This window comes from Hemicordylus capensis, chromosome 4 (assembly GCF_027244095.1).
Source record: "Hemicordylus capensis ecotype Gifberg chromosome 4, rHemCap1.1.pri, whole genome shotgun sequence".
Taxonomy (NCBI): Eukaryota; Metazoa; Chordata; class Lepidosauria; order Squamata; family Cordylidae; genus Hemicordylus; species Hemicordylus capensis.
In genome coordinates this window covers 88,314,143-88,332,804 of record NC_069660.1, presented here as the reverse complement: position 1 = coordinate 88,332,804, position 18,662 = coordinate 88,314,143, and the positions used below count along the sequence as shown (strand labels likewise).

The window sequence follows — 18,662 nt, the reverse complement described above, 5'->3', positions numbered from 1 at the left end:
CTTGGAGGATGGGTGAAGGGAGAATCATTCAATGCACCGCACTACTTGCACAGTGCATTTTTGGATTCCTGGAGTCCAGGACTCATTTTCCTGGTCTCCAGAGATCCACGCTGCTCAGAGCAGCATGGATTGTGTGGGCGTGCAAGCCGCATGCCACACACTGCTTTATCGGTCATCGGGGGGAAGGTAGGTTCAACCTTGCCTCTCCACCCCAGAAACAGTCGTGTGTATGACCTCACTGTCTCCTCCAACTTTTTCTTACTGTGCACTTCTGCTGCCAGGCTTTGACTCATTGTGTTGACCTCAAACTGAACTTTTTCATAGGAATTAATTCTAATGAAACTGGTCCAGTTTACCAATTTTCAAAAAGGGATCCAGGGGATCCAGTTCAATAAGCAAAAAAGCAGTTCAGACAAACAGTTTGACTAGAGTACAGAATCTCCAGGAGAAAGGGCCAACTGAAAGCAGTGTACTTACTTGAGTCAGTCTGAAGTTGTATGGTGATTATCAGGTGATAAGTTTGACCATGCAAGCTTCCCTCTCCATTGATGGGTACTTTTTGAATGCCACGAATAGGCCCTCACCCTGATAGTTCCACGTGGGATAGAACAGGGCTGCACAACTTCAGCCCTCTAGTTGTTCTTTGGACTACAACTCCCATCATTCCTGACTACTGAGCACTGGCTGGGGATGTTAGGAGTAGTAGTTCAAAAATAGCTGGAAGGCCAAAATTGTGCAGCCCTGTGATAGAAGATCCAAACAATGTTGTACAATCACCCCATAAAATACATTGGCTAACATAATACATAGCCTTCTGAGAGTGCAGTAGGAGTACTGTCCTTGCAAGGACAGTCATTCCTCGCCAACCATGGGTTTCCCAATCGTAGTTTTGATTATCCATGAACAGGAAACTGTGGCAGGTCTCACCAACCACGACCTGAGTATCCATGGTTTGGCAAGATTTTTTTTCAATTGGGTTTTTTTCATTATTTGTGGGGGGTGGGTCAGGGTCATTTTTGGTGTCCCCTTCACTCCTCTTACTGACTCCTGGTGATTGGGGGGGGGATGTCCCCCCTATTTTCCCTGTATTTTTCGGTCTTTTTGCGATCGCAATTACCCTAACCCTGTTTGCCATTGATTTCAGTGGCTTGTCTACTGCAAATTCACCAGCCACAAGGTTTTCCTGGAATGGCTGCTTCTAAAGATGAGCTCTTGCTCTGCCCTCAGAAGGCTGTGTATCATGTCAGCCATTTGTTGACATCCTGACCTTCAGCAACATGTTTCCTCTCTTCCAGAGCACTTCTGGAGCATGGGCAGAGTGGGGACATTTTGCCCACCTGTGCAGTGGTGCATGGGTGGATGAGAGTTGCACATGAACTCCTGCAGTCCCTCATTACACGTGTGCTTCATCAGTCAGAATGTTAGACTGAGTGAATTCAATCTAAGGATCCCTTGTTTATATATCAAAACATTATTTCCCAGTCAAATATCATTTATGTTTGATGGTAGACCTCATTGCCACCATATTTGGCAGGCAGTTGGTTTTTCTTATATATACTGTACATGCTCCTTCTTATTGTGCCTTTTTTGTATTAAAAGCAAACACCACAGAAGTAGAAATTGGATTTTTAGACAAAACACAACCCTTTGTGGATTTCAGCTTCTTTTGACCCTTTTGGTTATCACCAAGGCAACTCAGAGAGTTATTGAATATCTGTCCTTTTTTTTTTTTTTTTTTGCTGCCCATGCCTCACTTCTGAACCTTGTTTCTTTCCAACCTAGAGCCTTTAAACAGTTTTAAGTTAGACTCAATTTAGAAATACAATAATGTCTACCTTGAAATATTTCTTTGGCATTGTGTCAAATTTCTTACAGGAACAGGAGCTTATTGTGAAATCAGTGAACTGGGATACCCCCACCCCCAGCTCACCACCTCAAGCAATAAATGTATCCATACCTTTGGATCAAATCCTTAGCTGGTATAAATTGTTAATTCAATGAAACATTTGCAGGCATTTGTCAGATTTAACTGTTCTCATTTAATCAGACTAGAAGACTGTGAGCTGGGCAGTCCCTGGGTCAAGCCTCACCTCGGTCATTAACTTTCCTAAATGGCCTAGGGCAAACCACTCCCCCTCAGCCTCCTACCTGCAATATGGGGATGGAAATATTATACAACATCCAGACTACACCTGCACTTGTGCAACAAAGTTGTGGTCATGCAAGAAAAATTGGGCAACTGTGCAAAGTTGCAGAAATATTTGAACATAAGAACAGCTCAGCTGGATCAGACCCAAGTCCAGCATCCTGTTCTAGTATCTAGTGTATCCTGTTTCCCACAGTGGCCCACCAGATGCCTCGGAGAAGCCCACAGGCAAGAGGTGAGGACATGCCCTCTCTGTTGCTCCCCTGCAACTGGTATTTAGCGGCATCTTGCCTCTGAGACTGGAGGTGGCCACAAGTTGTACTCTTGTGGAAAAATCCCCAAGGAAGAGGCTTTACAGCAGGAGGTGCAGCACCTTAGTGCACGAGTGCCACTGCCAACCTTGTTGTGCTAATGCAAACCTGTCCGAAATGCAAGCTTCTGCCTAAGCACATCTGGTTAGCACAACATCCTTGCAGTAGCGCAGCAGGCAGTGCTCTGGATGTTGACCATTGACTTACTTTACAAGTAAATGTAATGACTACTGAGAATCTGAAGTGCTTGGACTACTTGAAAAGCACTTTATAGTTGCAAAATATTATTGTATATCCATGACAAGATTAAAGAACAGTGAAGAAGAGGATGTTGACAACAGCAAACATTTTAAAAGTATAATGCTAGTTTAAATGTAGGAAAAACAAAATGTACAAATATCTAGAAAAATAACATTTCCCCTGAAATTGTGTGTGGTGTTATTATTCCACCACCTATGTGCACAGCACTCTAAAAGAATGAGAACACTAGTTCCTGCCCCAAGGGGCTCACAATTTAAAAACAACAAGAAGGAAGGTGACAGAGGAAGCTGAGGACAGAAGAGGGGGTATAAACATCAGCTATATTAAAACAAACCTTTTAAAAGTTTGTAAGATGCTTGATATAAAATGTTCATAAACAAAGTGCAATACTTTTCACAAAATCCTCAGATTTGCTGGTATTTGATCATATAAATGCAACAGTTTTTAATCATAGTTATGAGCATGCAACAAATCACTTGAAGTGCAGAATATCCTTTCCCGTTAAATTTTCATGTTTTTGTTTTAAATGGTTTCTATCCTTGGAGAAATGGAGAAATAAATACCTTGTTATTTATGGAGAAATCATGTGGATAGTTTCTCTTCAAAGCTTAGAAAAATAAGACCCTTTGGTAGGTCGTCTTTATTCAACTTTGGTCCCGCTTTATAGCATTCTTAATAATTCTCCAGCTCAATGGAGTAAATCCATTAAAGACAAAGCAGACATATTTGGCAAACTCAGGTCATATTTACCTATGTTATGGCCCCCATTGTTTCAGTGCTTTTCAAAGCAGACTGGAAGTCAGATACTGCATGTGGTGGTAAGTACACATGACCAGCTTGTCTCTTGTTAGGGGCCACCATGCATTGGCTTTTCAAGTGATTTTCATATGGACGATGATATATGTCCATATCACTTGCACATGAACAGGAAGCCCCACAGTGATTGGGGCTGGTTGTCCTCTGTTCATTATGGGAACTCTGTGCCCAATAAGTAGAAAACCTATTATGGACAGAAATTGTCCAGATTTGAGGAAAGGCTGAATTATCTGATAAAGCAAATTGCACTCTAATTATTCAGTTAAAAAATAAAAGCTTTTTGTCATGCCCACTGTGAAAGCTGAAACCACTGTATAGGATAATAAGGGATAGCAACTGTTATGTATTTGTGAGCTGGTTTTCCACTCTCCTATTTAATAACTCAGATCATTACAGTAATGTGATTAGATACACAGGTTTCTAATGTGGTAGCAAAATGTCTTTAATGTCCTATTAATTTGCCTCTGTGATGAGATGAATGGCTGGATCATCCATCAAGTTAAAGTGGCAACCGTTTGAGATACTGGCTGACATCATAACCAACAAAGCACTGGTGGAACAGGGCAAGCACCAATGTAGCACCAATTCTTCCTCTTTGTCACTCAAAAATATGTCCCTGAGGGCTGTCTGATCCTCAGAGATTATTTTTAGGTCACAGAGCACCCTGTGGAAGGGGAAGTTATCAACATTCACCCCCACCTCTGAGCCAACAGTATAGCTGAGTTAGTTGAACTTTCAGAAGCACTGATGCTTTTCCCTTTGCACCAGTGCGTCATTACTCAGGATGTCAGTCACTGTATATACAGAGTTTGGTGAATGCCAAATATAGGACTGTATTACATAGAAAGTTATGTTAACTGAGATGTCATCCAAAGAAAACTCTGTTTCTTTTTTCTTTGTGCAGAAAGAAATGACAGACAGAATTTGCCATTAAGATCATTTGGTCATTTTTGCAGAATCATCGTTTGCATGGACAAATTGTTCTGAGGATTAACTACAAGATGAGCTGATGGACTACTGCTACAGAACTGAGGACCTCTTCCATGGACTAAATCCAACAGTTTTTGAAATACATAATAACAGTCCATATGTACTCCAGTACCTTTCTTTTCCTAGTTCTGTCTCTGCCCTTGTGTCTGTAGCTATCTACATAATTCTGTTTTGGCTTCATTCTTCTGCGGCCCACCTGCCAAATTGCCTCATATCTTAACGACACTCAGAGAGGAAAGCAACCTGGGGAAAGTATTCCAACCAGAGGAGTCCTGCCACCCCTTTGGAAGTCTGATCTTTCAAAGAACAAGAGAGTCACAAGAACCTGTGTCTTGCTCTGCATGGAAAAATGATTGATCACCCTCACAGAACTTCACAGAAGTCAAGAGCTACTGGATATTTCTGTGTGGAAGAAAATGCTTTAACCTGGAGTGATAGAGGTGCTGGGAAGATACTAGACCTGTGAGGAATACTTTATTGGAAGATCAGTTTTTCTTTCCAGTAAGACAGGATTCATAGGCCAACATTCTAACTAATGATTACAGTCTATATAGCAAAAGACAGATGGCAGCTGTGTCACCGTAAAGTTTCAATAAGCAAACAACTCCAGGTTTACTCGTGATCCAAGTACTACAGGAGAAGTTTTAGCTCCACAGAAAACTTCAGTCCAGGAAAGTAATCAATGCTGCAAAATAAATACCTTAACAGAATTCAGTTATGGATCATGAACCAGTAAGATCTTTGGATTTGGGGGCATTGTTAACTCCAAGCCACTAACATTATCTTATAGAAAATATGTACTGCCTTATGTCAGGTAAGATTAATGGTCTATCACAGGGTTTCTTAACCTTGGGCCCCCAGATGTTGTTACACTACAACTCCCATCATCCCCAGACATGGCCTTTGTGGCTGAGGATGATGGGAGTTGTAGTCCAACAACATCTGGGGGCCCAAGGTTAAGAAACTCTGGTCTGTCATGCTAAATGCTGTCAGCCCTGGCTGGCAATGACTCTCCAGCCAGGGTCATTGCCAGGACCAGAATTTCAATAGAGATACCAGGAACTGAACCTGGGGTTTTCTGCATTCAGAACATGTGGCTGTGGATAGGGCTGTAGCTCAGTGGTGGAGCATCTGCTTTTCATGCAAAAGGTCCTAGGTTCAATCCCTGGTATCTTCAGGTAGGGCTGGGAAAGACCCATGATTGAAATATTGGAGAGCTGTCGCCAGTTCGTGAGCTAGATGGACCAATCATCTGACGTGGTAGAAGGCAGCTTCCTGTCTTCCTATGTGTGGTCTATCACTGAGCCATGACCCCCACCCCCCGATTCTCAGTAATTATTTCCCCATTGGCAGTTAACTGTTGATCTCTTCTTTTGAGAAGGGATGTAGTGGTTTTTCTTCTTTTAAAAACACTGGTCTGAGCCACATACATAGATAGGTTTTACTAGTTTATTTTGTAAAGGTATTGTACTTTATACATCAATATTTATATCTTGAATTGTCTGGCTATTTTTCTGCCTATGCAGTTTAAATATTAAAATTGCACAGAGTTTTGGACTGACAGTACTTATTTGTGACATGAAAAATGTATATCAATATAAACAAGCAGAGAAAAACAACATCAAGGTGAGAATGTGTCGGTGCTACCACAGCATTTTCTGCTCACACAAGAAGTTAAACACGATATAATCTCATTCATTGATTTTATTCCTGCTTCATTTCTGTCAATAGCTTCACTACCCAGAGGGCTATTTTCATTCTGTCAATTGATGTAATTCAGAGCATTTAAGTCACTATCCTTTAGAGGCAGTGTTGGGATGCTTAAAAACACTTGACCCCAAATTCACACATCCATGTGTTCCCACAGTGGAGTGAATAACATTGAAAATTGCTTCAGTGTGGTCTGGGATTCATGTGGCTCTGGGAACTGTTTGAACTGGTCTTTCACTTGGATCTGCTAGATCACTTGATACCCACCTCACTGAGGACTGGTGACATTGATTGGGACATAATACAAGTATTGTATTATTGATGGAAAATATTGTGAACATTGATGGAAAAATAATACAGAATGAGCATGGTACAAACCAATTAAATAGGGAATAAGGGAAAAGAGACAATAATTCAGTCCCAGAGCCTGTAAATATTTGGTTTTCCTATATTAAACACCCATTTTGTTTGCACATACTTACTTGGAAATATGTTGTAATCAAAGAGATGAAAATAAACATACACACTACTATATTTCTTCATTATATTTCTCCCTCAATTTTTACTGAGAATCCAGACTGTGTTCACTTGGAATAATGCATTGCCCCCACACCCAAAGGCACAAGACAAATAAAACACAGTACAACCAATCTGAACGAAAGGGCCACAACTTTGTTGACAATTAATAGCCTCCCCAGTGAGGTTTGTCTGGCTTCATCCCTTTGTTCTTTTAGACGCCAGGTAAAGGCCAAACAGGTGATGCCATCCATGTGTTTGCTCAATGCCTAGAGGCTGTCAGGACCTGGATGGGCCAAAACAAGCTTAGGTTAAATTCCTCCAAGACCGAGTTGCTCTTGTTCAGTTTGCGATCTGGCCAATTGCCATGTGTGAGTCTATCTCTTGAAGGGGTTGCATTTCCCTTGAGAGAGACAGTGTGTGATCTGGGGGTCCTGGACTTGCGGCTCCTGCTTGAACAGCAGGTGGAGGCCATGGCCAGGGGTGCCTTTGCCTAGCTTCGGCTGGTTCACCAGTTACGGCCTTTCCTCAACTGGCAGGCCCTGGCAACAGTAACTCATGCCTTCGTTACCTCTCATTTGGATTACTGTAATGCACTCTACATAGGGTTGCCTTTGAAAACGATTCAGAAGCTTCAACTAGTCCAGAATCCAGCAGCCTGCCTCCTCATGGGTGGTCATAGATTTGATAGTGTCACATCTCTTTTATGGTCTCTGCACTGGTTGCATGTTGGCTTCTGGGTCCAATTCAAAGTGCTGGTTCTCACCTACAAAACCCTTATGGGCTTAGCACCTATATATTGTATCTCCAGGATTGCCTCTCTTGGCCAGTTGTATCCTATCCTGTGAGGTCTTCTCAGCTGCCCCTCTTAAGTGCCCTGGTATAGTGCATGGTGCCTGGGTACATAGGAGGGCCTTCTCTGTGGCCACCCCCTTCTTTGGAATACTTCTCCCCCCACCAGATCTGTTCAGCCCCCTCCCTGGCTGCTTTTAAGGCCCTTCTTAAAACCCACCTGTTTCGCCAGGCATTTGCCCTTTATTAACATTTTTTTAAAATCGATTGTTATTGGTATTTCTGTTGTTCACCGCCTAGAGTCTTTGGAGGAGGTGGTATATAAGAAGTTTAAATAAATACATACTTACATACATACCTTTTTGTTCACTCAGGCCTTTTGCGTTTTGATTTTTAAATATGATTTTAAAAACTGGTTTTTAAAAGTTTTAAATTGTTTTGTATTGTCTTTTGTAGCCCCCTCCCCCACTTTGGGCTGTTGTGATTTAATGTGCTATGTGTTTTTATTTGATGTTTTAATGCTATGTTGTGAGCTCCCCAGAGAACAATTTGTTATGGGGTGGCTAACAATTAAAGTTATTTATTTATTTATTTGAGAACTCCACCCACCTGCAGTGTGGGCCTAAATTAAGACGAGCCCAGAATCAGTGCAGGGCTAATTCCTGCTCGGATTTGCCAACCCTTTCAGCTCATGACCCCTTCATGGACTTCAAACCCCCCACACACACATACACACACACACAAGCTGCACAGCATTTGAGGTCTGTTAAGTCCCCAAAGCAGGTATGTGTGTGAACAGTAGCCCCTGAGCCACAAAGCCTCTAAGAACCGGTTAATCACTCACCTCACCTTTAATAAACTAGTCTAAGGGTGTTCACCCATGCAAACTACACTATTTCTGAACTCAACCCACACTGCACCTGCTAGCTGTGACCTATTTAGTTAGCTAAACAGGGAAGATAAAATGAAGTAGGCAAAAATAACTTCCAAGCAAAGGCCAATTAGGAAGCAAAAAGTCCCTACTCGGCCCCAATAGGGCAACCAGCAAAGCCTATTCTGTCCCTGGGGTGCGAGGGAGGGAGGTCCCGTCTGGCAAACACTCAGCCTGGGAGGAAGCGTGGCATCCACAATGACAGCTTTGGCTATGCCCCCTCCCATGGCCTAGCCAATTAAATGAGGAGCCTCGTGCCTTCTCAGTTGAGTGAGGCAAAAACACCACCCCCCTGCATGAGGCCAGTGGATGGCCACATTCCTGGTGCATTCTTTTGTTTCTCCCATTGTGCTTCTGTATTTGTTAAAGTACTGATTGTCCATGATTTTGCCAAGTTCCACTATAATTGCAGTGCAGTCCATTCAGGTGTGATGTGAACTGGCTAATGCGCTCTTGTCACAGATCACTCCACTGCATGATTCCACTCTGTCCTTGTCCCTGCTGTTACCTACAGTGAACATTGGTGAAATTAACGGGCAGTTCCCCCTTCTTTGTGGCAAGTCCAAAGATGGCTTGTTTTAACTTCACCAGACTCCTCAAAGTCCCTCACTACACCCCCTCCTCTGAATAACATTTCATATTCTTACTCATTTCCTTCTGAATACCAGTTGCAGGAGAGCAATGGCACGAGAGGGTGTATGCCTTCATACCCTGCTTGTGACCTTCCCAGAGGCAACTGGTTGGCCACTGTGGGAAAACACAGTGCTGGACTAGACAGGCTTTGGCTTGATCCAGCAGGGTTTTCCACTTATGAAATACTTGCAGATAAGACTCATGGTTTGTCTGATGTAAGAAATGGTAGTACAAGCAATAGCCTTCACCATTCTCAGATCAGCATTTTTTTTTTTTTTGCCCATATGCAGCTGTTTATAAGAAGTCTCTGTTGGAACAGTAGTGTGCACTATATTATCAAAATGAGCCACAATCACACTTTTCTGTTATCTCAAACTCAAGGGTGTTTTATTTCATTAGCAAGAGTAGTTTCACAATAACAACTGATATTAGGACCTGTGTTGCAGGGATTTGCATGGAACCAGCTGGTCTGGTTTGGCTCGAGTCCGAACTGGACCCAAACCGGACCAAGCCAGTTCAGTGTGACCCCCCCCCATCTGGTCCGGTGTGGTTCATAATTTTTTTTAAAATGCTAATCGGCCTAATTGGGATGACCCAGGTATCATGCGCCTAAGCGGGATGGCCCAGGCCACACAGAGGCCTATTGTGCAGGCGCATCAGCCTCCAAAATAGCCACCACATCAAGGGGGAAGGCTGAAGAGTGGCCAAAGAGCGGCTGGTGGGGGGAGGGGGAACCTCCATGGACACCCCCCCAACTCAAACAACTCCCTCAGACAAGGTAAGTGCTTAAATTTTATTTTATTTTATTTTTTAAAAAGCGGTTTGGTTCAACTGTTCGCAGTCAAACCGAACTGGTTTGACGTCAAACACATTCACACACCCCTACTGTGTGTTGCAGCAGTTGGACTAGCACTAGGGAAAACTGAATTCAAATCCCCATTCAGTCTTGAAGCAAGGTGGGTGACTCTGGGCCAGTTGATATCTTTCAGCCTAATCTATTTCTGAGGGTAGTTGTGAGGACAAAATGGGGCAGAGCTTTCTTACTGAGCTCCTTGGAGGAAGGGTGGGATAAAAATGTAATAAATAAATAAATAGATAAATGCCCAGTTACATCACATGAAGTTGTATGGCCACAAACATACTGAGGTCATTCGCAGAATCAAAAATTGTATTTTACCCGGCTTTGGGAGCTGAGTGTGCTCCCAGTTTTTGTTTGTGTGGAAGCAAAGTAGGAGGAACACCTGGGTAGCTTTTCCTCCTACCTTGCTTACACACAATCACTTCTACCTAAGTTTCCCTCTTACCTTGCTTCCACACGACCAAAAACTGGGAGCACACACAGCTCCCAAATCCAGGTAGAACACAGTTTTTGATTGTGCGAATGACCTCACTACTTCAGTTTACACCTGAGGAGGATAATATATGGAGGCAGTTTGCATTACAAAAGCACTGTCTGTCAGATAAACTGAGTTTCTCACTGCCTTCTGGCGGCCACACCCGTAGTCTACAGTTCACAATGTGGGGCAGGGCAGTTTCACTCCCAAGCAAAGAGTGATCATCTGGTGACTGCTCTGGTGAGCTCATGCACCATAGTGCAGGTATGGCATGTCCTATGAAAACTGCTGCCTTCCAAAAAACAACCCAGGAACAACCTCTGCTTGGGGGTTAACCTTCTCTTTGAGGGCATGATGTAATCTAACATTGTTACATGTGTTACAAGCTGTATCTGTGGTCAACAGGACATTTTGAAAATGAAAAACCAGAGATGTGGTATATGCAAGGTGGATTGCCAAATTTAGATTTAAAAACAGCAGGGGAGTTGTGATATCTGAAAAAGGAGTATGTATCATAGTCTCTGGCAGTGTGATCTAGCACAAAAGGCAATTCTTGAACAGATGTCCTTTACAAGACATCTGGCAAGCCTAATCCTCGGAATGAAGTTTTGAGGATTGGGAGGAACTTTTTACATATACTGTATATGTAAAAAGTTCCTCCCAATCCTCAAAACTTCATTCAGCTTCAACCTTGAACTGGTTTTCCACCTTTCTTTTCTTTAGGTGATTTTTCATAGGGCTGTCACCCAATTAAAGACATCTTAGTTGACTAATCAAAATTTGCATATGAATAAAACGTCTTGTAGAAAAGGGCATTTTTAATTCTTAGATGTTGCATGTGAAAAGGCAGAAAGCTCTTCTAAGATGGCACTTGTGACCTACAGTTCCTAGAACTACCTGTTGTAAAGAAATAATTAACACTTCTTAAAGCAACATGTTGCCCAGTTAATTTAGGGTACCTTTTTAATTGATCAAAAAGTGTTAATGTGTTATCTAACCCATTAATCAACCTGCTAAGGCAGACCTACTTTCCCAAATCTGCTACAGCAGATTAAAGGCAGGGAGTCTTTACAGTCTGACTTATAAAGCTGCTGGGTTTCTAGCTAGTCTATAATAGATCCTTGGTGGCTTTGCCAAGGGAGGCACTGACAAATATAGATGATTCATGCATACCTTTCTTATGCATCCAGTGTAACATGCAAAAGGTGAATCTGTGCATCTTCCTGTCAACTGCACTCATATGTGAAACATACACATCTAACAGCAGGAAAGATATCCAACTGTCCATTTCACACATTGCACCAGAAATATAAGAGGATACACAAGGCACTGAAAAATCTTTTGTCACCACTTTTGTGTGATATCTTTCATATAGCTTCATATGTGTTCTTAAGAAGCTGCCTTATACAGAGTCAGGATCATCTACTCTGACTGGCAGTGGCTGTCCAGGGTTTCAGAGAGGAGTTTCCTCCAGTCCCTGATGGAGGCACCAGGGACTGACCAGGCGAGGCAAAGCAGGTCCTCTACTACTGAGCTAAAACCCCAGCCCCATCCTCCAGTTCAGTACTTTTGGGTGCATAAGCCCCAGCTGGGGTAGGTTGCACATCATATCCCACTAAGAAATAGATCTGTGGAAAATTTCATTAACAAAAAGTTAACATTCCAGCTCTGAATTTTGTTGGCATCTTTACCAGGAAATGGCATCTTAACCAGGAAATGGGAGGAATAAAGCTATAATGTCTTCTATGGTTGTTTTTTTTGGTGGGGAGGAGCTTCTCCTGAACTGTAACAGGAGAGTTAGTAGTCAATTAGATTGGTTCCTGCCAGTTAACAAGCTGGCAAACAGGCAGACAAAAGACTTCAGGGGGAAAGGAGAGCTAATTAAATTAGCAATTAAAAAGTAAAGAAAGTCTCCCCAGATAAGTAGGAGCTTCCATCTTGTGAAAGGATATTGTTATGCAAATCCCTTGCTATAATTATTAGTCTTCCACATTGCAGTGTTTATTTCTCTTGCACAGCTGCCTTATCCTTTCAGGCTGACATATTGGGATATGACATGTTTTCAGAGCCATTTTAGTTGTTAACTGGATTAAAAGAGCTTTGGCCAGGCTGAATTTTCCTAGTAGAAGGAAATGTCAGTTTCATACTTAGGTGGATTTAATGGAGATAACAAGGATGCTAGTGCTTCACAGGCCACATATGAACCATTGTAAGTTAACAGCCGTGATGGTACTCATTTTGTGTTGGCCACAAATTAGTTTTTTTAAATTTCTCTGTGGTGCAATAGCTCTAGAGTCATACAGCTGATACCACCTGTGGTATTTAAGACAGGTACACAACTCCTTCCAACTAGTGCTATCCTCTGACATCACCGGTAGGACTGCATTTACTTTGGTTACAAATGGGTAGTACTAGGCTGAAAACAACCAGTGGATGACATCCTGACTAACCTTACTCCAGGAAGTCCTACTGAAATGTAGTAGTCCTTTAGAGTAACTCCTTAGCAGTACTACTTTAGTCAGAATGTCAGCCAGTGAATCAACAGTACAGAATTCAAAACGCATGTTGAGTAGAACACAAGATAAAGTGAGCCAATGTAGCCATCAACCTACAGGCTAAGCCATAACATTCATTATATAGTCAAATAATTCAGCATATAGCAAACATTTACCCACAGCAAGCTCATACATACAAAGAGAAACCAACCCACCCTTTCATATGCATACACAATCACAATACAGTATATACCAAAAAACATTCTCTCAGATATACTCAGACTCTCTCAGCCATACTCAGAAAGACAAGAAACTTGATCCCTAGTCATCGGTTATGTTCCATGCACATGTGTACAGTGAACCTATGTACAGGTCTATACACACATATAGTTCTATACACATACTATATATAGTTCTATATAGTTCTATACTATATAGTTCTATACACACATATAGACACACTATGTTCTACACACATAGAGTAATGCACTTCCTATCTGTAGCCTGTATAGCCTGTATTTGAGTGAGTCGTGCCTGGGTTCATGTTTAAAATGAACACAAGTACAGTACAGTCATTCACTCAAAAAACATGTACATGTAAATGTGCACAGACACACACACAGAGAGAGATAGAGCCCTTCCTCACAATTGCGTGAGAGGGCTTGAGGGTGGACGGTGGGGGAGCCAGCAGAAGCTCGCTTTCCCCGCAGATGATCTGTCTGCCAGGTCTGGGCGGGTCAGGGTACACAGATCATGTGCCCAGATGGTCTGCTGCTGCCCCAGGCAGCACAGAGGTGGATGGGTGAGGACATGTCGTCCCAGCCCCCAGAAATCCCACAATGCACCATGCAAGTGCATGGTGCATTGTGCAAGTGCAAGTGCATGGTGCATTGTGGGGATCCTCCCGGCAATGGCCAGGAGCCCAGTCCTATGCCAGCACTGGCTGGGAGCAGCTGGTACTTGCACACGAGCAGTTAAACCGCGTTAAGGCTTTGCTCATGCCCTCAACCTTGGCTAACCAGCAGGCTCCATAGTCGAGTTTGCCACACAGCTGCCACCACCACTGCCACTGGGAGCCATGCAACTCCTGCCAGTTCTCATGGGCAGCCAAGCCTGGGCTTAGCTAACCCAGTCTTGGCTGTTTGTGAGAACAGCTTCATAATGTCTGAACAGCTTCATAATGTCTACAGAGACACAGAGTTTCTCTCTCTCTTTCCTCTGGGATACTTCCCCTGCTGCTTGCTTCTCACCTCTACTCCAGAGTTGGCTGGCCTGAGTTGTTTCAGTATCTGCAAGACGCCCCACTTCTCTTTGCTGGTGGCGGGCAGCTGTGCTGACAGTTGTGGTGAGTTCACATGAGCAGAGCAGAACACGACAGTTTGAGGCACTGGCGGAACGTATTAAGATTCTCCCCCTCCCAAATGCTCCCTTGAGACAAGATACGGGGAATCACTTGGCTGGCTCCAGACTTGAGGTGAGAGGGGTAGGCCCTGGCAAGCTTCCTGAATGCTGGAAGGGGCCGTGGGCAACACGGCAGCACAGTGGTGCTTCTTCCAGTGCTAGCAAAGCTGGAGCTGGCATGACATAGCATAACTCCCGTCATTGTGGGGAGATTGAAATGGCAGCTCTGCCATGCTGCCAGGCAGGGAGGGAAAGATGTAAAGGACCCTGTGGCAGTGTAGACATCATGTAGCAGGTTCTCCTGGGGTGCTGGGCGCCTAGCATTTGACCCAAGATGCCATGTGCTTATGCCCTTCCTCTGGCATTTGTCCAAGGGTGCCCTTCCCATGCCTGCCCTTCCCATTTGCCCAAGGGCGCCCTTCCCACCAAACAAACTGCATTTGTTTTTAGAGGGGTAAAAATGACCTGGAAGGGCCATAGGGCTGCTGCCTTATACATATACTTATTAGGAGGTAAGGTTGATTGACCTCAGTAAAACTAACCTTTGAGAAAATATATTTATCATTGGGCTGTACATTACTGTTCTCTTAGAAGCTACCAGCTAGATCTTCCCTGCATGAGTCTCTCTCTGGGATATTAGGGCTTAAAAGGAAATTGGGTGGGGCTGGGGATTTTTTCTTCCCTATAGAGTGCAACACAGTTTAATTGCTTGAGTCATGTGGTTGTGTTGTATCGAAATTCTGTCCTTATCCTACATTTTCTTTGTTGTCTATCTTTTGTAGCACAGGGTAATCTCGGTTATAGCAATCCATATGTATTCTCATTGCACAAACTATTAGGCCACCTGGGTGGTGGATGAGGACAATCCTGATTCAGCACAAGCAAATGAGATTACATTTCTGGTTTTTCCAGGCCTACATTTCTAAGATCATGTTCACCAATAGGGTAAAAAAAATAATAATGAAAAGCCCTTTTGGATTTACACACACACACACACACACGGGCTGTGAAGACAATTGAATTTATATTTAACTTTGACTTCCTTCTTCTAAATTGCACTGAAATAGTATAGGAAACTATTGGAAACCATTTCCCCTTTCACATGCTATGCCTACCCACTGAGACTTTCTTTATGAGACTTTGATGCTGATAACATCATTTTGCTTGCACCATTTGTTATCAGCTTCAGATATTATCGTATGTCATTAATGCATTCTATACTCTTGACAGGAGTCTTCTGATGTGAAAGAAAAAGTTGACAATTGGATGCTAAGCAAGTAAGCTTATCTGAGAAACTGGAAAATTTATGACTTTTTGCGGCTATCGAGTCTGAATAATAAACAATAATAATTTTTAAAGCAAACTTAAAGTCACACAGATATTTTTAAAAGTATGGTCACTGGGTATGAATGTTTTGTATCAATAGCTTTTTGGATCGATGTTACAAATAAATGTTTCTCAACACTGGCACAAAAATGCATTTTTGCATGTACATGTAAAGGCACTGGTAATTTCAGTGGGACTACTTTGAGTAATTTCCCTCGGCATGAGTTCAGAGCAGACTGATTAAAATTGGTAGGTCTTTATTACTGAAATAACACTGAATATCATTCACAATCCATTTAAATGTGGTAGCATGTATTGGGCAGCAGCGATATAGGAAGATGTTGAAAGGTATCATCTCATACTGTGTGGGAAGAGGCAATGGTAAACCACTTCTGTATTCTACCAGAGACACAGGAGTCAACTCTGACTCGATGGCACACTTTACTTTAGCATTAAATGGATTTGTGAATGATACGCAATATTATTTCAACTGGCTCACATATCACACAGCATTCCATGGACATTTTGTGCACTGCGGGCATTAACACATCTTCCAAATGCAACTTGTGCTAGAGTACACTTGTGCAAATGCTGAATGAGGGCATTGCATGATTACACCACCATTGGAAAGAATGACTATGTGATCACACAACTCGCTTGCACAATTTTGCCATTTGCACAAGTGTGCTCTGGCACAAGTTGCATTTGGAAGGTGCAGCAGCACTCGTGGTATGCAAAAGATCAACAGAGAGAGCAAATGCACATTTGCAAATTGATAAAATGAAGCAGCTATTTGACTGGTATTTAGAAGATACCCCACAGATATTTTTCATAAAGATTTCCCAGACATATTTATTGAGGAATATTTCTACAAAGAAATAGGTTGCAGGATGGATTCCTTATCATCATGACTGCACCACTTGATTTAATCTGATTTGTCTGATTGGCTAATGATCACCATCCATAAAGTTAGGGCTTACTTTTGCCCACATTTTCAGTTGGGATCACAGGATGTGTGACTAAGTTCAGAGAAGGGCCTGAGACTCTGGATGGAGTGTGTGCATATCAGGATGTGATCAGCTACCTGCTGCACTGCTCAGAATCACTTTGATAGTCCCCCTCCCTCACCAGTGCTGAAAAGAAGGTTTTCACATCTTCACACTCTGTGTTTAAAAGAGGACATACGGAAAGCATGGTGAGTCCACGAATGTAGAGATACAAGAGCTTGAAAACAGATATAGCCTTTCAGTGCAAATCTAGGATATTTACCTGCGGAGGTGTTCAGTCATTGAGGGATACTTTGCTTGCAGAATGTATGATGAGGTTGTGTGCATAGGTGAGAAGCAAAGGGAAATTACACCCAATTAGTGCAAAACAGCTCCTATTGAGTCTAGCAAAGTAAAAACTGACAAAAGCAATCAGGCGGGGGGGGGGACCCAACACCCTCTGAACCTGTCTAAGACATTGTGTGGGTGGCACTGCAGTGAGCTGACACTTACCATTCCACTCTATAATTTCTAGGAGAAGGAAAAGTGAGGCTGAGCAACTTATCACTTCTAAAAACTAGCACATATTTAACAATGGTTGGTGCTTTCATCCATCCATCCTTAATTTCTTAAAAATAAGGACTGTTTCCTGGAATAGTCATCTGCCTGTACAAATTTCCCTTAGGAGAATTGACGTAGAGGTGTATTAACCTTCTAGCAAATGTTTTGTGGCATTTGTGAACAGAGCAGGGTTGTTGTTGTTTTTAAAAAAATGCTAGTTACAATCTATATATTTATTTCTCTAAGATGTACCCATGGCTAATCCCATGCATGGCAGGTCTTACAAGAGTTTGTGTGCAGCTGCCGGTTAGCCACGGGGACGGGGGGAGAAAATGGCGATGGCGGCAGCGGCCGGTGGAGAGCAGCAGCCTCCCTCTCCAGCCCGCCTGCCAGCCAAAAGGCAGGAGCTCTGGCGGGGGGAGAAGACAATGGTAGCGAGTGGGTGGCAGAGCAGGCAACTCAGCCTCCCTCTCCAGCCCGCCTGCTGGCCACAAGGCAGAAGCACCGGGGGTAGGAGCACCAGTGGTGGTGGGGACAACAAGGGCAGGGAAATGGGGGAGAACTTGGGGAGCAGATGTTCTGTGCCCGGCCCAGCTAGTAGTAACAGTTACACCTGATGCTTCCTGGCAGCACTCTTCCAAGGCAGGGTATTTTTCTAGGCTTGCCTCGGACTCTGTAAGGACAGCAGCAACAGGCACACCAGAGAGCTGGGGAAGGGCTGTAACACCATTTCTATCTGGCATGTCCCTTGGCTGATTGTGCACTGTGTTGTTATAGTCCAGTGGTTCCCAAACTGGGAGCCTCCAGATGTTGCTGAACTACAACTTCCACCAACCCCAGCTACAATTTCTTGTGGCTAGGGATGATGGGAGCTGTAGTTCAGCAACATCTGGAGGCTCCCAGTTTGGGAACCACTGTTATAGTCTGTACTAAGCTGTTTTGGGAATCATTTGATTAAGAAAACAGCAGGGGCGTAGCTAGGGGAGAGGTGGCCCATGTTCACCCCTCTCCATGGCTGAGTGAGGGAGATAATGAAGAAAATAGGGAGAGGTGGAGCTGGGGGGCCCTGTTCTTTGAAGCCATCTGCTCAATTACAGCTACACCGCTAGAAAACAGAGTATGACTCTTAAAACTAAAACTAAATAAAATTGCCACAAAATTGGCACTGTCTGATACTAGCAGGATCAGTCTTTATTATATTGCTCATTATCTGAAAAAGCTACTTAAAGTTCATAATGCTGTAGGTCCAAGAGTGAGCAAGCAGCCAGAAGACCCTAGATAAATGAGACTCGGGTTCAGGGCTGCCCACCTGCTCAAACAGTGGCTTGGAGTGGTAATGTCTTGTAGCGATACAACTGAAGTAAAATACAACCAGCAAGTTGCATTCCTGCATCCTTTGTGACACTGCAGGGGAGTCTGGGAGTGTCCCTCTGGGATCTTAGCACGCAGTCAG

At 43.2% G+C, this 18,662-nt stretch overlaps 1 protein-coding gene across 8 annotated transcripts in view; it reads left to right on the top strand.

The window, feature by feature from the left end:
* The window catches only part of MOB3C (MOB kinase activator 3C), a 61,171-nt gene extending 55,090 nt beyond the window's left edge, over positions 1-6,081 (top strand). For 7 of the 8 annotated variants that reach the window (XM_053246061.1, XM_053246063.1, XM_053246065.1 and 4 more), the window contains one exon: positions 4,439-6,081. In XM_053246061.1, the coding sequence (XP_053102036.1) occupies positions 4,439-4,468 (30 nt within the window). In that variant the 3' untranslated portion in view covers positions 4,469-6,081. The remainder of the gene's footprint in view (positions 1-4,438) is intronic. The other variant, XR_008306189.1, reaches the window with a different exon arrangement.
* Positions 6,082-18,662: the final 12,581 nt, after the last annotated feature.